The sequence below is a fragment of the Ceratotherium simum genome, chromosome 21, assembly GCF_057802395.1.
Source record: "Ceratotherium simum simum isolate JZ-2026a chromosome 21, ASM5780239v1, whole genome shotgun sequence".
NCBI classification, from domain to species: Eukaryota; Metazoa; Chordata; class Mammalia; order Perissodactyla; family Rhinocerotidae; genus Ceratotherium; species Ceratotherium simum.
Window position 1 is genome coordinate 790,105 of NC_141920.1, and position 23,550 is coordinate 813,654.

The window sequence follows — 23,550 nt, forward strand, 5'->3', positions numbered from 1 at the left end:
TCTCTGCTGGGCAGAGAAGGGTGGGGGCAGTCGAGCATATTCCTAGAATTGACGAGAGGCTAAGAGGACTCACATCAGGCAGGTGGTTTGGCAACAAGATGGGACTGAGCGGAGCGCCCACCGGCTGTCGTCCGCATGGCCCTGCAAGAGGGGCGCCCAAAGGGGTGCTCCCGTTTCATCCGTCCAGTCGGTGTTCCCTGAGCCCCGGGAGGCGGGCCGCGGCTCTGCCCCAGGGTGTGCCTGTGGACGAGGTGGCCTGCCTGACCCTCGATGCTGCCCCCCGCCCATCCGAGGCCCCCCACCTGGCCTGATGCGCTTCTCGTGCTCGCGCTTTACAGTCGCTCCCAACCGTTGTTTTCGTCTCAGCCTCTCTCTCTCTCTCTCTCCTCTCCTGCCCCCCCGCCCCCATCTGGAAAATCTTGCCTGCCCCCCACGTGCCTTTAATCATGTCACTGCCCTTCTTGGGCACTTTCACGTCCGCTCTGTCTTTGGGGATGAGGTGGCTGACCCTGAAAGCAGGATTTAAGGTGAGGACACACGGGCGCCCTCCCTCGGGCTCTCCGGAATGTTCCGTGGCTCCCCTCTCCCTGCGTCCCGCACACCGCTCCTCCGTCTCCTCCCCCTGTGTCCGTGTGTCCCCGCCTGCCTGTGACCCAGCGGCTTCCCCAAGGGCCACCCTGGCCCAGCCTGCTCCTGAGAGTCCCCAGGTGAGGGTGTTGGCTTCCCAGGGGACTCAGTGGCGTGTGGCAGCCAGATGGGGGCCTCATCCATAGGGAAGAGCTACCAGGGGCCTTTGCACGGACAGTTGGCTCCTCTCGGGTTTGAGGGCTTCGGGAAGGGGCTGGGCGCTGTGAGAGTGAGGAGCAGTTTCTGTCAGTGAAGACCACCCGCCCTGTTCCCTGGGAACAGAGGGCCTGCCTCTCCTGGGATGCACGCCCCTCAGCCAGGTGACGGAGGGCGGCATTCCTGTCCCCTGACCCGGGGCAGCCACAGACCCCCTTTTAGCACCCAGTGCATAGTAGGTGTGCAAGAAATTGTTCTGCCACTTGTCCCCACAAGGGGGCGGGGCTGTCCCTGGGCTGCCCGGCGAGGGGACCCTCTTCTGTGAGGTGCGAATGGGAGCGTGGCCCCCCATGGTGGGAGTAGAGGCCGTGCCCCTGCTCGCCACCTGCATGCCAGGATCCCGCTGGCACCAACCAGTCTGGGCATAGGGATGGGGTGGACACAGGGCCCTCACTCAGCTGCTGTGAGGCCCCCTCCTGGTCCTGGCTCACAGTGGGCATGCCCCCAGGCTGTGTTGGGGTCCTCGGCTCCCGGGGGGACCCACTGTGGCTGTGCTGGCGTCAGACCAAGGCTGGCGGGGGCGGGGGCGGGGTCTGGGGCTGTGCTGCTCCAAGTGTGTCTCAACTTGCCCTTTGTCCCCTCCCATTCCTCACTGTCCCCACCCCCCGTGCCTGGAGGAGACCCCTGCCCCTGGCCGCTTTGTGCTCTTGTCCCCTGGGCCCCTCGTTGCAGGTGGCAGCGTGCCATGTCGGGTCCCTGTCTGTCCGTCTGTCTTGGTGAGTGTCTGGGCGCCTCTTCCGCCCTCATGAGCCACAGGCACCCTGGGCTCGCGGCCCACTCCGCCCGGGCCTCGCTGCCTGCTGGCCGTTCTCAGACCCGGAGAAGCCCCACGTGGCTGACCTGAGCAGGAAAACCCTGGTGCCAGCCTGGAGCCCAGGGAGAGTGGGCCTGAGTCGGGGTCCTCGCTGCCCCCAGGGTGGTGGGGAAGTGCTCAGGCAGGGCCGTGGCCGCCCGCAGCCCACCTCCCCCCAGCTCCTGTCGGGCTCTGACTGTGATGTCTCCTACAGGAGCCACTGGCCACGTGTGGCTGTTTAAATTTTCAGTAAAATTTAATACAATTGGAGAGCCGTTCCTCAGTCTCGCGTGCTCAGGAGCCAGGCGTGGGGTGGTTGCCGTATCAGTGTGGCCAGGAACACGGGTGGTGGGGCCCGGGGACAAGCTTCCAGGGCAGGTGGCTGTGCTGGGAGTGTTGAAGGCAGCAGAGCTGGTTTGGGGATTGCGCGAAGCCGGTATCCTTCTAAGGTATTGGAGGCAGAGACTATCCCTCCGTCATCCTCTTTCCCGGGGGCGGAGCCTCCAGGTGGGGGCCCTGTGTGCAGGCCTGGGGACCCCTGGGAGGAGCCAGTGGAGGGGCTCCTGGTCTCTAGCTGTCCAGCAGGCTCTGCTGGAATTGTGGCTGACTCGAGGGTGTGCCCTGGGAGAGAACGTTTGTCTCAAATTTAAGGGACCTCTGTGAGTAGTCAGAGCTGTCCGGTGGGGGGTCCGGGTCCTGGGGATACTGAGTCACAGGGAGGTTTGCCTCCACATGAGAGCCTTGCCGTACAGCGGGACCCCAGCTCCCTCCTGCCCTCCCGGAAACCAAACACAAATACAGGCTAGTTTACCTGAGGCCTAAGAGGAACAATTAACTGAAATGTCAGGCTTGTGGCAAGGAAAGAGGTTTATTATCGAAAGGCAGCCAGACATGAGGAGATGAGAGTTAGCACTCAGATCCACCTTCATGAAGGGAAAAAGGTAGGGGTATTTATTTGGGGTTTTAGGTAGGGAGGGGCAGCGTGTGCTGGGGTTTTAGGTAGGGGAGGGGGAGCGTGTGTTGGGGTTTTAGGTAGGGGAGGGGGAGCGTGTGTTGGGGTTTTAGGTAGGGGAGGGGGAGCGTGTGCTGGGGTTTTAGGTAGGGAGGGAGTGTGTGCTGGGTTTAGGTAGGGAGGGGAGCGTGTGCTGGGGTTTTAGGTAGGGAGGGGAGCGTGTGCTGGGGTTTTAGGTAGGGAGGGGAGCGTGTGCTGGGGTTTTAGGTAGGGGAGGGGGAGCGTGTTCTGGGGTTTTAGGTAGGGGAGGGGGAGTGTGTGCTGGGGTTTTAGGTAGGGGAGGGGGAGTGTGTGCTGGGGTTTAGGTAGGAGAGGGGGAGCATGTGGCCGTGCTGATTGGCACCTTCCCACCAGCCTGTGTTTGGCATTGAAGACTGAATTTCCTTCCCTTGACTGTCTGGATGTTTCTGGTTAGTTTTCATCTTCAGGCTGTGTTTGGCCTTGTTAGGTTGAGTCTTGACGTCTGGACCTTGACTTCCTGGGAAAGACAGCTCACTCATATACTAAGGAGGGACAGAAAGACCTGATCAGTTTTGAACAACAGTTGATTGTGCTGAGTATGCACAGCCGCAGTTAGCAGACCTTATCTCTAAGTTTTTGCTCTTGTCTTCTAGCCCAGGGAAGATCTTTTAACCTCTTCATGCTCCATTTCAACCCCCACCGTCTTATGCTCGTTCCTCAATCTTCGGGAATGGGGGCAAAGACTGCTTTAGCTACTTCCTGCTGTGAAAGGGCAAAGATCAGGGTCAGAGGAGTGAAACTGTTCTACCTTTACTTTCAAATATTTTGGGTACCAGGTGGGGAGAGCGAGATATGCTTTGCATGACTAATATTTCAGTCCTCTGATCAATGGCTTCGGAACAATATTTAAGTCCACATTTTATAATTACATAGATGACCACACATTAGCTAAATAGCCCGAATTTTAGTGTCCTCTCCATAATGGACCTCAATCCTTGGGGAACCCAGAAGAAGAGGCCTGTAAACCAGTCAAGGTTAGTGCCTGGAACCTTAGGTGAAATCTGATATAGCCAAGTAGCCTGCTATCTGTAGTCCAACAAGTGAGGTGAGAACCTGGGAGTCATCCATTCTTATCTTTAGGAGACTGTCTTCTGAACAGCAGCTTGTGGTCTGTCAGGGGTTCACCTGTCCATTCTGAAGAGTCAGTGTCTGGACTATGAACCAGCCAAGTTTGGGCGACCCCAGTTATGATGTTCTTCTGTGGCACGGTTCCCGTTCCCTGTGGTGTTTTTCCTGGTTTCTCGTCATCTAGTTAGTTTTGTTCTGCATCCTGAAGTGACTGGGAATGTCCCACAGGGAGGAAGGACACCTCGTGTGCAGGTCCCCCTCGGAGGTTGAGGCGTGGGGAAGGGTCCAGCGCCTCCCAGCCCTGGGGCAGCCCAGAGCTCTTTGAGGAACCTTGACCTGCTCGCTCACCAGAATTAGCCAAGTGTCTCGTTTGTACGTTAGTGGAGAGATCCTATCTGGACACCAGCAGATGCCACCGGTGTTTAAGTGAGCATGTGGCATTGAGACTTCCTTCCTGGATGGGGCTCCTTCTGCGAGTTGAGACATTGGACACATCTGGGTGCCTTGGGTGCCCGGTTTGAGAACTGCTTCTCAGAGGCAACAGCCGCAAAGGTGGAGTGAGAGGGAGACAGGAAAATGAAGGATATATTGTAATTCTTGCTTGTTGTTTTCATTTTTGCTCAGAAATTGGCACGTTGTAGTGCAGAGGGAGGTCCTGGGCCTGTGGGGAGGTTCTTGGGGAGTGCCGACCGGTGGCAGAGCCTTTCCTGAAGAACTGCCCGGCAGGTCCGCCTCCGCTCGGCCAGGGCTCCGGCGCTGAGGTGGACTTTGCTGACCCCGGAGATGCACTGAGTGTGGCCATCCTTCTCAATCCAGGTGCCCCAGCCCCTTCTCCTTGGCTTCCCTCCAGGTGGAGGCACCACGCCTCCTGGGTCAACCGAGGCTGACTTCTGATCGGCAGCTGGCTGGGCTCTGCGAAACCTCAGTGATTGGTCTGTGAAGCGAAACTGCACATGTTTCCTCCCTAAAATGTGCGCTTTCTGGAATCCTGTCCATCTAGAACAAGCCTTTCGCAAAGTCTTAGCCCATGTATTATTTTTTTGTTGGCATGAATATAGCAAAAAATAATACATCTTTTAAAAGACGTGGCCCCAAACTCTGACTCTGGAAGGAAAAGGTATTTTTGGAGGAAAAAAATGGGAATTTTTTTTCCTCCAAAAATAGGGGACTGTTTTCTTTTCCAGGCCGGCAGAAGACATTACGTGCAGCCTCCTCCCGCCCTTGTCAGATGCAATTATGTAGCTGGTGGACCCTGAGCCCAGCACTGCCCTGGGGTGGTCTTGGTGCCTCAGTTTCCTGCGCTTTCTGCCCCGCCCGGCACCCCGGGACTAACTGTGCTTTCCTCGTTTCCAGTAAAGGCAGACCGCGCAGAGAGCCCCTGTGTGGATGCTGTCCTGGACACTCTAGGTACCGCGGACGCGGCGCACGGACCGACCATTGCTGCACGGCTCTTCTCTTCCTCCCTTCCCGCTCCTGATACCCTCTGCTTAGTAGAGGTTCTAGACGAGCAAGGAGAGGCTGGCGCCCCACCCCGGCCCCCAGGCCCCAATTCTGATTGGCGGCTCGGCCTCCGCGCCCCCCCCGTGGTGGAGCGCTAGGCTCCCTCTGATTCCAAATGACCTCCTGGGTGACGGTGGTCCCGGGGCGCCAACGCCCTCCTTTCTCCACAAGCCCAGCCATGCCCTGCTCCAAACAGGAGGGGCTGGCCGGGGATTCTGAAACCCAGAAAGGGCGCCAGCGCCTCCTGGGGTCCTGCTGGCTCCCGGTGAGCCTTGTCTCCAGGGCTCGTCAGTCTAGCACCTCTACTACGCACCTGAGGACGGCCACCCCTTGACCTGCTGCCTCACCCGTGGGAGGCAGCTTGCCCTGTGTGTGCCGGGCTCCCCAACACACCAGACACACCGGAAAGCCAGGATCCATGGCTCCCCTTCCCCTGTGCAGGCCTGGTTAGGGCAGACAGGAAACTGGAGGGTGGGAAAGCCGCCCTGGCCCTTTGCACTGTGGGCTCCTGACCGCACCTTTCCTCTCTTCTGTCCACTGTCTGCTGTCGGGTATGTGGAAGCGTCTGTCCTCTGCTTGCTCTGGGTGTCCCCCTACTCCTGCCCGCCTCCCTCCCTGACCGGTGCAGCCACGCAGCGTGTTGGCAGCTGCGCCCACCTGCCATCGTGTGCATGCAGTTGGTGCTGCCCCTGGAAGCAACAGTGCCGCGCGCCGGGCATGGGGAGGGGCCGCGCAGCAGGATCAGGGCCCCAGCGCGGCGGCATGCTTGCGCGTCTGCATCCGTGCATGCTGCGAGTCCCTCTCCACCCCAGAGGGGCTTGGAGGGTTGCCTCCCCACCCTCCACGCTGCCTGTGTCCGGGAGGTCGGCGCTTGTGGGGACACTGTTGCAACCCCAGGAGGGGAGATTTAGGGCCCCTGCAGAAGCGGTCCTACTTGCCCAGAGCGTGTGTCCAGGGTGCTTCTGGCTACGGGCTGGTCCCTCGGGTCAGGGGCTGTGGTCAAGCTGCTTAGGGACCAGAAGGGCTGGAGGTGCCCATGGCCAGGCCAGGAGCCCCGGCCAGGTTTGGCCCTGCTGTGCGCAAGTCTCACAAATGTCACTTTGTTCTCCCCACTCTCCCTGGGCATCTGTGGTCCAGCCATGGACCAGGCAAGTCTCTCTGTGGATGCCGGCTCCCGCACCGCTGAGCTGGGCCCCAGCCATGCAGACCGGGGTGCAGCTGATCTCAGCCAGGGCTTCCCACTCGATCCATCCCTGTTTACGGCTGGCCCCACGTGCTTAGAATTTCGCCCTGGGGAGGGTGGCAGGCAGGGGAGGAGAGGCTGGACCTCGGCTTTCTCCCCCAGACCCTCCTGAACTTGCTCCCCTGGCGCCATGTAAATGCCAATGCTCAGATGGCACGACACTGCCCTCTCACACAGAGGGTGCTCCTGGCCGCGGGCTCTTTCCCCCCGGGCAGGCGGCTGGAGCCCCACCCTGCACATTTGCTTCTGTCCTTGGCTTGCGAGGTGAGGGAGGGGCCTCTCTCAACACCTGCAGGATGACCCGGCCATTTGGGCCCCTGGAGTGAGACAGGTCTGGTGTGGCTGGGTGGGCTGAGAGCCTGTGGGCACTGAGCTGCGACAGCCATGGAAGTCCAGGGGTCCACACTGTGGCTTTCTCCAGCAGAGTGCCCCTCCCCTGTCTGCCCGTCGGAGAGCAGGAAACAGTGGGGCCAGGCCAAGGCCAGGCAAGGCTCCTTCCTGTGGCCCCATTCTCGTGATTTGGGGGCCCCTTGTGCTGCATGGGGCAGCAGGTCCAGCCAGGTGTGCCGGGCTCTCCTGGCTGAGCCGGCTGTTGCTTCTCAAGTTCTCCCTGGACCAGCTGGTGGTCTCCGTTGGGACAGGAACAAAGGAGAAGGTCATCTGTACAGAGGCCCCCATGGCGCCTGGCTCTGAGCGTCCCTCAGCCCCCACTTGCCCATCTTGGCCTCGAGCCGGGCACAGCAGTTACGGGCTCACAGGACACAGGCCCCCTAAGTGGGCTCTGTGCCTCAGATTGTCTGCCTGGGGGGCTTCTTTCTTCCTTTTCTTCCTGTCCTGCAGAGACCTGTGAATGAGCACACACGGTCTCAGCTGCCTGGGGTGGTGGGGAGGGGGTGCCGACCTGGCCGCAGTGTCCAGGCGGGGTGGACCGGGGCGAAAACTGTCTCTTCTCCGTGGCCCGTCATCTCTGTGCCGTCTAATGGACGTGTCTTGGCTGTCGCTTTCCGTTGGCGCTGTTGGAGGCGGCTGGCTGGGGGGGCCATGGTGGGCGCGGACAATGTCTGAGGGATTGGCAGGCGATGGAGGCTTCCTAGCGACAGTGGAGGCCCTCCAGGCCCTGGGGAAGGCTTGTCACAGGCCCCTGGGCAGTGAGGGGCCTGCTTAGAGGTCATTTAGGGAGGTTCCGTGGCTCCTGCGTGTGGCTGGGCGTGAGCAGGTTCGCAGTTCACAAGAGCCCCACCCTCCTTTCTCGGGCAGACGGTAGACACTGCTCAGTGGGAGGAAGTGAGTGGCTGCCTGGCCCTCCAAGCTGAAGGCTGCTCCAGACCACAGTGCCTACCCATGTCTCTCGGCTGCTGCCTGGAGGGTGTGAGAGCTGGGTACACGGGGGGTCAGGCCCGTCTCTGCGGTTAACAAGAGACAAGGGACAGGGAGGCCCGAGGACCCGTGCAGGGCTGTGGCTGGCTGCCCACGGTCGCCCCCTCCCTGCGGCCTCGGGCCAGGGCTTGGGACAGCAGGCATATTCAGCCAAGGCAGCCAACACAGGAGGTACGTCCGTTGCATTGTCCGCAGTGTGGACATTCAGTTCCTGGGCGCCTCTCTGGGGGGTGGCGCCTGCACTTGCCTGTGCGGAGGGGAGATGGGGCAGGCCACGCTCCAAAGCCGAGAGGGGGGCCCTCGCCCTCCGTGATGCTTCCGTCCTCCTGCTCCTCGACCCAAACCGTCTGCCAGGCGGCTCCCCGGGGTTCACCGGGGGCCCAGGGCTCGGTGGGCGACCTCACACTCCTGACCCTGGGGCAGGCAGAGAGGGATGGAGGGCAGAGGAGGGCTGCCCCTGGGGCAGTTACGGGGTGTGCAGGGGCAGGTGGGAGACCGTCAGAGTGGCCGGGGACCAGGCCCACGGAAGGTGCCCAGGGAGAGGCCACAGCCACAGGGTGTTTTGGGACCTGTCTTGCCCCGGGGTATCACTGGAGAGCGAGACCTGGTGGGACAGTGTGCAGAGGGCTCCGGCACCTTTTGGTGGCAGCCACAAGTGATTTGAGAGTCCACGGACCCCTCCCCGGCTAGGCTGCGTGCCCGAGCTGGCCCTGGGCAGCTGTGGTGGAGCTGAATGTGCACTGCCGTCCCCGTCCACCTGGCGGCGAGTCATTTCTCTGGGTCTGGACTCCCTCCAGTCCACGTGGATGGTGTCAGCCGCATGCAGATGATGGGGTGCGGGCGTTCTTTCCAGAGTGACCTCTCTTGCTGTCTTTCTCTTGCTGTGTGTGTCCGTCCGTCCATCTGTCTGTCGGTTCTCGCGGGAGCAGTCAGAAGGTCAGTTTGAAAGATCGTGTCTTCTCCAGCCCCCGAGGCGTGGCAGCAAAGGTGAAGGGGTCCCCGCAGGCCCAGACCGTCCGGCGGTCGCCCAGTGCTGACCAGAGCCTCGAGGACAGTCCGAGCAAGGTGCCCAAGAGCTGGAGCTTCGGAGACCGCAGCCGCGCGCGGCAGGCCTTCCGGATCAAGGGCGCCGCGTCACGGCAGAACTCGGAAGGTGGGTCGGCCCTTCGCCCTCCCGCGGTCGAACGCTACCGGGGGTCCTCCCGGGGGTCCTCACCAGCACTGCGGCCTCTGAGTGGGGACGCCCCCTGGTAGCCTCTTCGGTTCTTGAGGTGAAATTCACGGAACATAAAGTGAACCGTTTTAAAGTGAACAATCCCGTGGTGTTTAGTACATCCATGTGCACCCGTCATCTCTGTCTAGTTCCAGAACATTTCATCACCCCAAAGGGAGCCCCTCCCCGTTAGCAGTCACTCCAGCCCCCGGCCACCGCTAGTCTGCTCTGTGTCCGTGGATTTGCCTGTTCTGGGTGGTTTACACATGGGCTCACACAGTGTTTATCCTTCGGGCTTTGCTCCCCGAGCAGGGTGTTCTCCGGGTCCTTCCACTGCAGCGTGTCGGTGCTTCACTTCTTTTCAGGGCTGAGTGATGTTCCATTACTGCCGTGGGTGGATGGGTCCCATTTGGTCTGTCCGTCCGTCCATCCACAGGGATCCATTCCCTGCAGTCCCCGGGGGCGAGGAGCCGGCTGAGGAGCGCCGGACAGGGGCAGGTTTCTAGGCATAGGTGTGCCTGGGCGGGGTGCCCCAGGGGAGCCCCGCAGGGTTCCCTGACACCCTCGCTGACAAGCACATGCTGCAGGAGTACAGGACCGGGTCCCCTCTGTCCTCAGGGTGGCCTGTCCCCTCACAGGCTCTGTCTCCTTCCACCCAGAAGCAAGTCTTCCTGGGGAGGACATCGCGGACGACAACAAGAGCTGTAACTGCGAGTTTGTGACCGAGGACCTGACCCCGGGCCTCAAAGTCAGCATCCGGGCCGTATGGTGAGGGACCCTGGGGCGCCTGGGGCGAGACCCAGGAGGGGACGTGTCCACCCTCTCCCGGGGCTTTGCGGGGCTGGTGTGCAGGTGCGCACGCTGGTGGGCCGGCCGATACCCCTTCAGTCCCGGCTCCTTGTGGCTCACAAGCAACTCGTGTCGCCCACCCGTCCCGGGTGTGGAGCCCAGAGCTGTTGGTAGATGGCCAGGAGCCTCCCCCGCAGAGGGGTCCTGGGTGGACGAGGGTCCGTCTGCGCAGCCAGGCCCAGGAGTGGTTGGTGTCCACAGCAGGCGGGTGGCCCAGATAACTTGTGGACGTCCGCGGGGCTTCAGGGAGGGCCACGGCAGGCGGGTGCTGGGTCTGGGGTTGGAGTGCAGCCCACGGTGGGCGGTGGCCTGGGGCTCATGGCCCTCCGCCCGTCCCCTTTCAGTGTGATGCGGTTCCTGGTGTCCAAGCGGAAGTTCAAGGAGAGCCTGCGGCCCTACGACGTGATGGACGTGATCGAGCAGTACTCGGCAGGCCACCTGGACATGCTGTCGCGCATCAAAAACCTGCAGTCCAGGCAAGAGCCCCCCGCCCAGCCCCGGGGCGGGGGTCCTGTCCTCCCGGCACGCGTTGGGGCGTGTCCGTCAGGGGCCAGAACGAGAGGGGTGCAGTGCGGGGGACTGCACTGGCCCTGCCCGAGGTGGGTGGTGGGCAGGGCCGCAGGGGTGCGGTGGCCGGCCCTGCTTGCTGCCGCCTCCGGGTCCTTCCTCTCTGGCCCCTGACAATCCCCCGTGGGCTTCCTGCCGTGTCCTCGTGTGGTCTGTTTGTTTTTAATGTTTCTGTTGTCTCTCCTCTTCCGCCCATGCCATGATGGGCAAGCATGTGTGTGTGTGTGCAGTCACACACATGTGTGCACATGCATGTGCGTGTGAATCACACGTATAGGTCTCTGTGCACATGTACAAGTGCATGTATGCGTGCACGCATGTGTGTGTACAAGAGCATTGTGCACACATGTGTTATGCATGTGTGTGGGTGTGTGTCTGTGTTGTCGCATGTGTGCAGTGTGTCTGTGCACATGTGTGTGCATGTGTACGTGTGTGTGTGTGTTGGGAACAGAGTGGTTTTATTGAGAGATGAAGCTGCGGGGTTTCGTGTCCCCATCAGGCAGCAGTTATGCCACTTGGAACCTCTTCTTCCAGCACAGAGGGGCTCGCCCCTCTCCCCACCTCACAGGGGGTTCCCATGCCCCAGGCAGGAAGCGGGGCTGCAATGCGTGTCTGAGGCGTGGCAACAGCAGGGCACACGCTGCCTCTGCTGTCTCTGGCCCCACGTGTGTGAGGACTGACTGGCTTGCACACCCCAGGAGTCACCTGTACATGTGTGTATACAGACAGAAGCAAAGGCCCAGGACACACAGGAGCACACCCATGTACAGGTGTGTACACGTGTGTGCACAGACTCGTGTCCACTCCCATGTGCACACATGTGTGCTGGCACACACATGTACACACATAAGCATGCTCTTAACCTTGTGCCCACATACATGTCTCCCTTAAGTCCGTGCACACACATGCACACCAAATATACCTGTGCTCCCAGGCGTGTACCCTCCACCACAAACAAGCACGTGCACACACGTGTGTTTGTGGTGCCTGTAAGGAGGCCGTGTGGCTCTCTCTCCTGAAGTGGGTGGCACACTCCCCCAGTCAGAGCCCCGCCCCTGCCCAGGGCCCCTCCAGCGAGGCTGCCACGGGGGGGAGGGTCGGCATGGTCAGGGACAGTCCCAGGGCGTGGTCAGTGTGCCCGCCTTGGGGTGCCTCCCCGTCCTGCTCCAGGGTGTCGGGAGCGGTCGCTCTGGGCCTTAGGCTGCTCCCATGGGAGTGCCGGGAGGGGACCCCTTCCTCTACACAGGCTCAGGCTGGGAGGCCCATGGCTCAGCATCCTCCCAGAACATTACTAGACCTGTGGGTGTGTGTGACAAACGTGTGTGCAATTGTGCATGTGGTCAAATGTGTGAGAAAATGTGTGCAAATATGTGAGAGCATGCATGTGAGCAAATGCATGAGTGCAAGTGTGAGCAGACATGCAGGTGTGCACGGAGGTGCGAGTGGGCATGTGTGGGAGCAAACGTGGGTGTGCATGTGTGCAGATGTGTGTGTGCATGTGTGAGTGTGCATGGTGTGCAGGTGTGAGTGTGCCTGTGTGAGTACACATGTGAACAAACCTATGAGTGTGCACGTGTGTGTGAGTGCACGTGTGAGCAGTGTGTGCACCTGTGTGCATATGAGCAAATGTGTGAGTGCATGTGAGTGTGCGTGTCACCTGTGTATGTGTGTGTGCAAGTGTGAACAAACGTGTGGGTGTGTGAGAGGACAGTCCCGTGTCTCCACTGCTGGGCCTGTTTACACGTCTCTCTCACTACAGCTGTTTCTGTTCACCAGGCTCTTGTCCTAAATTTTCCCTTTTACTTCCCTTTCTGTCTGAAAAAACAACCAACCAATGGGCCAGCCAAGGAGCCGGGACGATCTGTCAGTCGCTGGCAAAACCTTAATGTTGTTCTGAGCCGGTGCCCTGGTACTTTGCTGCCAGCTGCCATGTGTCCCCGTGCACACGTGTGCTGGCCCGGGCACACCTGGGGCACACGGCTCCCGGTCCCCCGCTCGCGTGAACACGGGAAAGACCGGGCCCAGCCAGGGTCGAACGAGTGTGCACCCGCCATGTTCTGTTCTGAGCGGAACATGTTTATAGGAAGTGTCCCTGGGCTGCTGTAAGCCAGTGGTTCCTTCTGTTTCTGCCGGTTTCCAGCCGGCTCCCCTTTCGTGTTGCTTCACGATGCATTTGCTGGTGTCTCTTTTCTTGTTTACTCGCCAGGATAGATATGATTGTGGGCCCCCCACCCCCTTCAACTCCCCGGCACAAGAAGTACCCCACCAAAGGACCCACGGCCCCTCCGAGAGAGTCACCCCAGTTCTCACCTAGGTCAGGATGCCAGCCCTCTCCCGCCTTGTCTCTGTGGAATGGCCAGCCCCCTTCGCTCCAGGCCACATGACGGCAGCACCCGCTCTGCTCTTCTGATGACAGAGGGGGCGTCCCTGTTCCTGATGAAGCCATACGGGGGGAGGCCGTTCCTTGCAGCCCCTGGGGGTTGCCCTTGAGCTGCTCCTCTGGCGGGGTCCGGGGGAAACTTTCCACGGGGGGCTTCTTTCTATGGCCATCCTGTGTGATGTCCACCTGGGCTGGGGGCTCCCTGGGTAGGAGCAGAGGGTGGCACCTTGAGGATCAAATGCACTCAGACTGCAGGGAGGACCCATGGGCACAGGGCCTTCTGTGGCTCTCCCCTCCGTCCCGACTCAGAGCCCCCCCCGGGCACCCGCCCACTGGTGGGTCGACTGAGCGGCCTGTGGTCTCAGAGGTCCTGTCGCTTCTCTTGCCTTAAACTCTTGTGAAGAATAAACAGGAGAGTCCCTGCCAGGTGCCCAGACCCGAGTCGGGCTCTGAGGGTGTTTTTATTTTCAGTCGTCATCACCATAGTTAGTATTATGCGTGAAGATGGCCCAGCTGAGGGGCAGGATGGAGGGTGGGGGTGGTTAGTGGTGATGGGCAGAAGCAGGTTCTTTAGTGACCAGTTCAGACTTGGGAGCCTTCCTCCTTCCCTGGGCTGGTCAGGGGATGGCTGCCACCCGTCCCCCTCCTCTGGCGGCTGGTCGCCGGAGGGTGAGCGGAGCCCTGGGGGCGGGGGTGTGAGGGTGAGAGCAGATACACCCCAGCCATGCTGGCAGCTCAGGAACAGCGGGGGTGTCTTGGAGGCCAGCAGGGGTGCTGGCAGCGGGGCACATGGATCCGGGCCCGAGCTGCCCAGTGGAGTGACTGGGGTGTCTGACCAGTCCTCCCTATGAGCCAGGGTTTCTGCATGGAGGCCAAGGGTCAGTGTGCTGGGCATCTCAACTCAGTGGCTGTCCCTCGGGAAAGGAGTTCCCTGGGGAGCCCCAGACAGTGTTTGCTGGGTCCCCTGCTCTGCCCATGTCCCCCAGCCCCAAGGATGCTGTACCTCGAGCCTCGAGACTCTAGTCTGTCTTTCTGGCATTGCTGCAGGGATGGTGGCTGGGCCATGAGCTGGGAAGGCCTCGCCGGCCCTCGGAGCCCCCTGGACCTCCCTGGCCACTGCAGCCAGAGGACACACAGATTCACACAGAGCAAGGGCTGGAAGGACAGACTGGGGCACGTGGGGGTTAAGCCCGACTCCTTAGCCCGAGGCCTAGGGGAGGGGGTGGTGCAGGTTCCTCCGAGGACCCTCTCCCAGCCCCCACCAGCGGCAGCTCCAGGCTGAGCCCTTGGCCAAGGCTCCCAGTGGGACCGGCCGGGCAGGCGGCCCGTCATGTGGCAGGGGTGAAGGCGCTGAGCACCTGTGTCTGGACTGTGTGGACACTTGGTAACACCAGAGAACCCTTCTCCCTCTCCATTTTCCACTGCGTCTGCTTGGAGCCCCAAGGCCCCAGCCCCTCCACCCCTCCCAGACCTTTTGTGCATGAGTCCAGCATGGAGCCCAGTGGAGCATGAGGAGGCTGCACCGTGGCTGACGCAAGCCTGAACCCTTCTGCTTCATGCGACAGAAAGAAAAAAATCACCCCTAAGGCCCCCCACCCCATCAGAGGCAGACAGGGCAGCCCTGCAGGTGAGGAAGGCAGCCCAGATGTGGCCCCGGCCGGCTTGGGTGGCGCCTGCTGGGCCGGGGGAGCTGGCACCCTCCCGTGTTCCAAAACCTGAGAAGTGCGCTTTGTGCTCCAGGCCCCAGGCCAGAGATGAGGCAGGGGCTGCGTGGCCTCGGCCTGGGTCGCTGTCCTGCTCAGCCGGCTTGAGTGCCGTTTGCCCAGCAGGTTCGGAGCAGCTGGCCCAGCAGCTCGCAGACGGCGGGGTCTTTGTTTCCGAGTGAGCATCCACACTCCTGCAGCTCACCGGCTCGGAGCCCTGGGAGCCATGCAGCTCCTGCAGCCCCTTCCAAGCCCCTCCGTGGCCCTTCCTGTTCAGCACGGGGATCAGGGGACGCCGCACTCCCCGGAAGAAGCCTCCTTCCCCTCTTGTTGGCATTCGCGACCCATGGCCTCGTTTGAGATCGGCTCAGCTGCGTTCTGCATCCCGCACACGTGCACAATACACACGCGCGCGCACACACAGTAAACCCACGCACACGTGCACAAGCCCACAGCACACATTTCACACACACACGTGTGCACATGCACACTGGCAGAAATATCCACACGTGTGCACACGCACCCAAGCACACAGGCCCCTCTCTCTGGTCGGCAGTGGCTCTGTCCCCTCCTTCAGTTGTGCGTTGGTTTCCTGTGTTGGTCTGTGTCCCGCTCCCTCCCGTCCTGGTGCATGGAGCCCAGCTCTCCCGCCTCCCTGCTTCTGTTGTTCCCGTGCAGACATTGAACTCCGTCCCCACCAGATCCGGTGGGGCTTCGGTGGCACATTATGTAGGAGTAAAGCTCTGGGGTAGGGCGGGGCGCGGGGAGCGGGGGGGAGCTGCTGGGTGAGAGGCCCCAAGCCCCTTCTCTTTACTCCTCGCTAATGCGCCAGCCCACTGGAATGGAACGGACGGGGACAGGCCCCGAGAGTGTCAGAGAACAGGGTGACCACTGGTGCCCGGCGTCCATCTATCCTGGCACCCCGCTGCCCCCTGATTGGCTCTGGGCTCGGACTGGAGCCTGGATCCGGGGGGCCGTGGCCTGGCCCAGGAGGAGAGGGCCACGGGCTCCGCCGCACCCACCTGAACTCATGCCGGGGGGCGGGGTCTCTTCCCGGCAGAGTGGACCAGATCGTGGGGCGCGGCCCGGCGATAACCGACAAGGACCGCACCAAGGGCCCGGCCGAGGCAGAGCTGCCCGAGGACCCCAGCATGATGGGACGGCTGGGGAAGGTGGAGAAGCAGGTGGGAAAGGCGGGGGAGGCACCGCCCCTGCCCGGGTTGCCTGGGGGTGTCTGGGGTGGACGCCATGAGGGGTCCTTGAGCTTCAGAGAGAGGCGTGGGGCCCGTCACAGCGGAGGGCTGCTGCCTCAGGACCTCTCGCACCCCCGTGAGCCCCTCCCAGGTCCAGGGCACTTTCTCCACTGCCAGCAGGACTGCAGACCCACAGGGCCTGAAGTCCCGGGCTGTTCGTCTCCCCTGGGTGAAGGCTGCTGTGGGCAGCACGTGCTCCAGGCCCTGCGGGTCATCCTCTGTTGCACCCGGCTGGCCTCGTCCCCACCCGCCTCTCTGCCCGACTCCACGCTGGCCCCCTGGGAGCAAGTCCTCAGGAACCACGCACAAGACCCTCGTCCCGAGACTTGTTCCTGGGAGCTGGCTGGTTCCTTCCCTCTGTGGAGTTTGCTCCAAGGGGTGGACCCACAGACAAACAGGAGGGTCCAGTGCTCTGAACCCAAGGCCACACATTGAGGAGTGGAGTCAGAGGCTGAGCTGCTGGTGGATCTGCCTCCCGCTGCCTCTGCCCCTTTGTGGGGAGCAGCCCGGGTCCCCCTATCTCCAGGGAGCAGCCCAGGTCCCCCCACCTCCAGGGAGCAGCCCGGGTCCCCCCACCTCCAGGGAGCAGCCTGGGTCCCTGCCCCTCCAGGAGCAGCCCGGGTCCTCCCACCTTCAGGGAGCAGCCCGGGTCCCCCACCTCTGGGAGCAGCCCGGGTCCCCCCACCTCCAAAGAGCAGCCCCGGTCCCCCCACCTCCAGGGAGCAGCCTGGGTCCCCCAACCTCCAGGAGCAGCCTGGGTCCCTCCCCCGTCTGGGAGCAGCCCAGGTCCCTTCCCTCTCTGGGAGCAGCCTGGGTCCCCCCACCTCCAGGGAGCAGCCCGGGTCCCTTCCCTCTCTGGGAGCAGCTCGGGTCCCCCCACCTCCAAAGAGCAGCCCGAGTCCGCCCACCTTCGGGACCAGCTCGGGGTCCAGCAGCTCCTTCTGCAGGTCTTGTCCATGGAGAAGAAGCTGGATTTCCTGGTGAACATCTACATGCAGCGCATGGGCATCCCCCCGACGGAGACTGAGGCCTACTTCGGGGCCAAGGAGCCGGAGCCAGCACCGCCGTACCACAGCCCCGAGGACAGCCGGGAGCACGGCGACCGGAATGGCTGCATCCTGAAGCTTGTCCGCTCCAGCAGCTCCATGGGCCAGAAGAATTTCTCGGCGCCCCCGGCTGTGCCCCCGGCCCAGTGCCCGCCCTCCACATCCTGGCAGCAGCAGTGCCACCCGCGCCAGGGCCACGGGGCCTCGCCTGTGGGGGACCATGGCTCCCTGGTGCGCATCCCGCCGCCGCCCGCCCACGAGCGGTCGCTGTCGGCCTACAGCGGGGGCAACCGGGCCAGCACGGAGTTCCTGAGGCACGAGGACGCACCGGCCTGCAGGCCCCACGAGGGCGCCCTGCGGGACAGCGACACGTCCATCTCCATCCCGTCCGTGGACCACGAGGAGCTGGAGCGCTCCTTCAGCGGCTTCAGCATCTCCCAGTCCAAGGAGAACCTGGACGCGCTCAACAGCTGCTACGCGGCCGTGGCGCCATGCGCCAAAGTCAGACCTTACATCGCGGAGGGGGAATCGGACACGGACTCCGAGCTCTGCACCCCGTGTGGGCCCCCGCCACGCTCCGCCACGGGCGACGGCCCCTTTGGGGACATGGGCTGGGCCGGGCCCCGGAAGTGAGGCTGCCCCTGGCCTCTCCCTGACTCCTGGCCTCCCGGGGTCCGAGGTGGGACCTTCCAGGGCCTTTCTTAGAGTAATGCGGGTGTGGACACCCCTGCAGGGCCGGGGGCAGGCGGGCACAAAAGTTCTTTTCCAACAAGGGCAGCTGGGCCGGCCGTGCCCACTCTGCAGGCCATTGGCCTGGGTGTGAGTAGGGGCTAGGGTGGTGGCTGAAGACAGGCTCCTGGGTGCAGGGTGGAAGCGTGGGGTCTGGGACCAGGGCCCGGGTGAGGGGGGCAGCAAGGGGCAGGCCTGTCCCCTGAGGATGGGCGGCCTTGAGGCCTGGTGGGGAGGGAGCCTGGGCAGGCGGCTGCGGGAGGTGTGGCCAGCCCCTTGGGTGCGGCTTGCGTTTGTCCGTCGGTCCCTGCCCCTGCCGTGTTTGTCCGTCTCTCTGTCTGTCCATGTGCATGGCTGAGGCGATGCCTCCTCACCTTTTGGTGCCTGTCTGGAGAGCTGCGGTCAGCATCGTCTCCCCGCTCCCCTGGGTTCTGAGTGTCCTGTGATGGGAGCCGGCCCCAAGCCCAGGACCCTGGCCTGGAGAGGAGGAGGGGCGAGGCCTGGAGACCACACCAGAGCACAAGTGAGTGACCCTTGAATCTCCCAGCCTCAGCTCCACAGGCTCTGGAAGGGGGTCTTTAGGGGCTCTCCCGGCCACAGGAGACCTGGGGGTGGGCACCCCTGTGTCCTCTCTGCTCCGCCCTGGCCGGGCGCCGCTCACTGGGCCACAGCCCGCACTGTGTAGTGACCCGTGTGCAAGGAACCATGCTGGGCGGTTGGGGGCACCGCCCTGAGCCAGGCTCACATTCCAGGGTCCTGGGGCCGGGTGGGTTGTGGTGAGCAGATTCACACGCCGTCCTTCCCCGGGTGCCTTGCTGCACCTGTCCACAGGACCTAGGGCTGGACGAGGCCGTAACCGCTGAGAAAAGCCTTCAAAGCCCCACCAGGGTTGGGAGAGGCCCTTCTGCCGTCTGGAGACAAAGGTGGCTCTGTCTTGTAGGACGTCTCTCCTGTCTCCTCGGAGCTGACTGTCCCCCACCCGCTCTCCTCCACTGCGTGTCCCCCCTGGAGCTGACCATCCCCTACCCGCTCCCCTCCTCTGCCAGGTCCCCCAGAGCTGACCGTCCCCCACCCACTCTCTTCCGCTGCCCGGTCCCCCCTGGAACTGACCATCCCCCACCCACTCCCCTCTGCTGCCCTGTCCCTTGGCTGTAACCTCTCAATGTCTTGGGAGTCAAGGACACCTGTCCCCGCCCTGGGCCCTGGGGAGCAGGAACCTCACCCCTCCTGTCAGCACCTTGGCCTGACGGGCTGCAGCTTAGAGCCGGGAGCCCAGCCCAAGAGGTGGGGTTGGACCAGCAAGTCCAGGGAGGGCCTCTGCGCCTCCTCACAGTGCTCATTGAAGTCCATCCCGACTCTGATCAGAGCGGTCAGCAGGAGAGGCCGTCGTGCCCTCTGGGAAGGACTCTAATGACATGTCTGAGGGTCGTGTGCCCCTGGTGCTCGGAGATCTTTTAGAGCTGCGTCTGCCGTCCACGGCAGGGCGTCACTGCTGCAGCCCCTGCCCTCGCCAGAACACCCTGGGTCCCACCCGTGGGCACCTCCCTGCTGGGGCTGCTGGCCAGGCAGCTGGAGCGTGGGCTGGGCCCTGAGCTGGCCCGAAGCCAGTGCCTGGGGCGGGAGAGCGCTGTCCGCACTCAGGGCTGTGGCCCGAGGGTGCCCTCTCTCCCAGTCTCGCGGGAAGGGTCAGCGTGGAAACTGCTGCGCGCCCTGGGGAGGAGGCACCCCGGAGTCCCCGGCCGGCCCCTCACCCCGTGTGTCTGCTGTGCGCACTTTCTTGCTCTCGAGGCAGCGTTTCTCTGGCCTTGGGCCCCGCAGTGGTGAGAAAAGCCCCTCCAGTGTAGACACTCGGGTACTTGGTGTGGCCGGTGTGAAGTGGCCCAGGCAAGTGGCCGCTGTGTTGCTGCTCCCCCTGGGCAAGGTTGGGGCTGGCGTCTGAGCCCCCTTCACCCTCCCGCTGGGGGAGAGGGAGACTCCAGCCACAGGCCCCCGGGCAGGGCACCAGCAGGCACCCCCTGAGCCGGACGCGTCCACGTCTGACACCAGCCCCAGCCAGCTGCTGCCACGGCCCTGGGAGAGTTAGATCCGACCGCCAGCAACAGGGACCTGTCCCCTGTTGGATCTCGGCCGTCGTGGGCCCCGGGCCTTGGGAGGGGGCCCTTTGCCCCTCAGGAGAGGTTTGTGCACTGTGCCACGCCGTGCCTGTGCTGTGCGCCCCGGTGGCAGGAGGAGCTGGCCTTGGACGTGCCTCCTGTCTCCAGAGCTGCTGAGCCGGTCGCAGGTGTCCAGAACCGCAGCCGGGAGGGTCTCTCTGGGGGTGCAGTGGGAGGGATGGAGGCTGGACCGTGGACGTGTGCCCGTCGCAGGGAGAACATGAAGTCTCCTCCAGGACATCTCCGGCCCCGTGGGAGAGAGAAGGCACACGTCTGTTTGGGGGATGGTTATAGGCGCAGTTTGGGAGATGATGGGGGAGAGGCTGCCCTTGGGGACCCTCAGCCCGTTATCCCACAGCACCCGTCCACTGCCCACGCCCCCATCTTCAGAGAAGTGTAACAGGGAAGGGGCTGGGAAGGCCGTGCACTGTCGGGTGTGTGGGTGTGTGACACGAGTGTGGCTGAGGGCAGCCTCCGCCTGGGGCAAAAGCAGCAGACGCTTCCTCAGACAAGTTATGTGTTAGCTAGCACATGTGCCCTTACAGGCCCACTCGCACACACCTGTGCTTGCACACACACCTGTGTACACACAGAACACACATGCACGCCCAGAGGCACACACACCACACATATGCTTGCACACACAGGCATGCACATGCATACACACGCGTGCGCCCACACGTGCACACACACTGCATTTCTGACCTTGGCCGCCCTTTGACCTTTCTCTGGCTCTGCCCTCTTTTAGCCACAAGGAGTTAACGACTTCGGGAGTCACAGGTGGTCCTGGAATGTGGAACCCTGGGTCGGGGTTCCGGCCATCCCAGGCTCCTGGGCAGCACTGGCGGAGGGTCCACCGGAGCCCACCCAGGGTCCCACGTTGCCCCCTCCCCGCAGCTGGCTGGGCAGCCGTCCCGAGTGTGTGGTCAGCTGGAGGCCAAGAGGTGGCTTGGGCTGGGCCAGGAAGGTCCCGGCATCTGTGGGGGTGTCAGGATCTGATGCTGGGGTGCTGGCCGGCTCTCTCTGCCCTCCTCGGCCACGTGGCCCAGCGGGGCATTGCCCTGAACCTTCATTGGCAAGTTGTGGCTCAACATCTCCCTTTTCTGTCCGTGTAAGATCGTGAGCTATGGCCTCAAACTGGGTGGCCCTGGAGGGCGGAGAGTCCAGCCAGGTGGTGGAGGGCTCGCCCCAGACCCACCTGCCTGGTCCCTCCCCTCGGGAGGCCACGGCTGCCCCCTCAGCGACACCACCTTCCTTTGGGGGGATTCGCCTCAAATCCCTGTTTGGAGGCTCAGGAGTGGCCCCAGGCTCCGGGACTGCACACCACGAGGGCTGCTCCGCGGGGTCCCACCTGGTGAGAAGAGGAGCCTGGAGCCGTCCTCCAGTAGTCCCACGACCCCCACCCACAGTGGTCACCAGCCTGCAGCATCACGCGTGTTCCGTGTGTTAATTGACTTTAACTGACCGTCTCCCTCGTGCCCGGCTGGTCATGGTTGAGATGTTAACATGGAGGGAAGGACGGGGAGCGGCCCGTCTTCTGCCGCCCCCACGTTCAGTGGCTGCCCTGTGAAGCAGGTGCCCCCGCCCTGACTGTTTGTGGAACAGAACTCGGTCCTGAGACATTTCCAGATGCTTCCTGAGGCCCAGGGGCTGGTGGGGGCCTTTGTAGAAATGCTGCCTTTTTATCTATTTCCTATTCACCCTGAGTTGTAAATAACGTACAGAGTGGGGCGCGCAGGCCCCAATCTCTTGCCGCAAGAGCGAAGGGCAGTGGTTTCCTCGCCCTCTGACGTCCCGGACCCCTGAGACGGCGTGGGGGGAGGAGGGGCGCTTTGACAGCGAGGACCCACCATGGAGGGTTTGGAGTGCCAGGCACCCCAGGGGCGACTTCTGAGCAGCGGGTAGGGGTCCGTGTGCCCAGGGCCCCTGTGCACACTGTCTCAGAATCAGATGCCCCCAACTGATGCCGTCCGGAGTGGTCCTCAGCTGCCCTCAGGGTGGTGTGCAGATCTCTGTGCCCCCAAGAGCAGAGCCCCAGACCTCCTGCTGTGTGCACCGATGGGTGTGGGCAGGAGGGCTGGGTGGGCCCGGCAGGGGTGGCTGCCTGCTTCAGGTGCCCGGGGAGGCTGTGTGGTTGTCCCGGGCCAGCTGCCCTGCGGCGTTCTTGCCCCCAGGAACCAGCTCCACTTGGGCCCCCACCAAGCTAAGTAAGAGAGACGACCAGGGAGGGCTTCCTGAAGGAGGCGATGTGGTGGGGTTGGGGCTCACCCCCCTCTTCTCTCCAAGGGTCCTGGGAAAGCCGGCTGCCCAGGCCAGGACACCACGTGGCCCCTGGAGCGTGCATGAGTGGGGGCCCCAGTTCGCTGGATTCTGCCGTCTTGTGAGGGGTGGGGGCCGACAGCAGATCCTGGGAGGAGGAGATGTTGGAGGAAGGGAGCTTTAGGGAACATGGTAGAGAGTGAGAAGGAGGTGCTTCTTGGGAGGTGAGACCCTCTGCACAACATTTGGAAGGCCTCTGTGGGATGGGAGGGGGAGGTGGGTGGTCTCTCGTCTCAGACACTTGCGCGTGTGCCCCATGCTGACGGAGGCGAGCGACCCTCCAGAAGGCCGATCAGGTGCCAGGAGAGGAGGGGACCCCCGAGGGCAGCCCTCGGTCCTGGGCTTCCAGGCAGGTGTGTGGATGTACCGTACACCGCACACCCACCTCTGACTGGGATTCATCAAGTCGTTGCCTTAATGCACGTTGACAGAAATTCACCAAGGTTACCCCGTGCCTCCTTGGTGCTCTGCCTCCTGCGTCCGTGGTCTGAGGGACAGCTCCGCAGACGGGCACAGAGGGGCTGGCGGACGTCACACCGGTCATCACACCCACAGCAGGTCCGCCTGGGATCCCCTCACGCACACACCGGCGCCCCGTCCTCGCAGTGCCGCCCTCCGGCCGGAAGGTGGCTGCAGCTTCCCCATCAGCGCTGTTGCCCTGCCTGTCTTTGCACTTCCCTTCACGCTCCAAAGATACTTCATATGCCTTCAGCACCGACGCACACTTTAACCGTCGTGAGCGTCCCTGTGCCGTAGCGACTGCCTTTCTTTCATGAATGTGCTGCCACCCGCCCAGTTGAGTTGTGGCCTGTGTGCTGTCCGGGCTCCAGGGACAGACGCCCAGGGAGTGGACTCTGGTTTTCTACGGACCAGTGAGATTCTAACTCTGCCACTGTCAGGTTGATGCTTGTGCCGTGAGGATGAGGCCCAGCGCGGGTTTGCCCGGGGACTTCAGGTGTGGAATCGGGCAGCAGGGACGCACGTGGAAAGTTCTGCTGCCACAGGGACGAGTTCGAATGCCAGTGGACCTGTGCACTTAGTAAAACGCAGTGATTCAACCTGGACGGCGTGTGGCCTGTTTCCTCTTGCTGTCTCTGGGCTGCTGGCCGTGTCCCGGGCTTACAGTGGGAGGAGTAGTGACAACCTTGCCAAGAGGCCACTGTGCCCACGGGAGAGGCTGGCGCTCTCCAGGGTCAAGGCTTGGGGCTCGATCGGTGACCTGTCGCTGCTATAACAAGGACCACAGACTGGTGGCTTAAAACAACAGAAATTCACGTTCACCGCCCTGTGGCCCTTCCCTCTGCCATCAGGAGCAGCAGGGTCCTGGGAGGGGTGCCTCTGGCCTGGGGCCGGGTGAGCCCTCTGGGCCCTCCAGGAGATGCCGGGTGAGCACCAGCGTGCGGGCCCGGTACTCGGGCGCGTGCTCTGTGCACGTGGGTCTGGAGGGATCCGGTGGAGACACGGAACGTGCCGCTGTGCTC

General features: G+C 62.9%; 1 protein-coding gene across 8 annotated transcripts in view; it reads left to right on the forward strand.

The window, feature by feature from the left end:
- KCNQ2 (potassium voltage-gated channel subfamily Q member 2) overlaps nucleotides 1-23,131 on the forward strand; it is a 65,658-nt gene extending 42,527 nt beyond the window's left edge. For 3 of the 8 annotated variants that reach the window (XM_087444980.1, XM_087444978.1, XM_004430197.3), the window contains 5 exons: nucleotides 8,787-9,010; nucleotides 9,730-9,838; nucleotides 10,264-10,395; nucleotides 15,630-15,753; nucleotides 16,770-23,131. In XM_087444980.1, the coding sequence (XP_087301106.1) occupies nucleotides 8,787-9,010; nucleotides 9,730-9,838; nucleotides 10,264-10,395; nucleotides 15,630-15,753; nucleotides 16,770-17,501 (1,321 nt within the window). In that variant the 3' untranslated portion in view covers nucleotides 17,502-23,131. Of the gene's footprint in view, nucleotides 1-8,786; nucleotides 9,011-9,729; nucleotides 9,839-10,263; nucleotides 10,396-12,692; nucleotides 12,801-15,629; nucleotides 15,754-16,769 lie in introns of all 8 variants that reach the window. The other 5 variants (XR_015555536.1, XM_087444981.1, XM_087444975.1 and 2 more) reach the window with 5 other exon arrangements.
- Nucleotides 23,132-23,550: the final 419 nt, after the last annotated feature.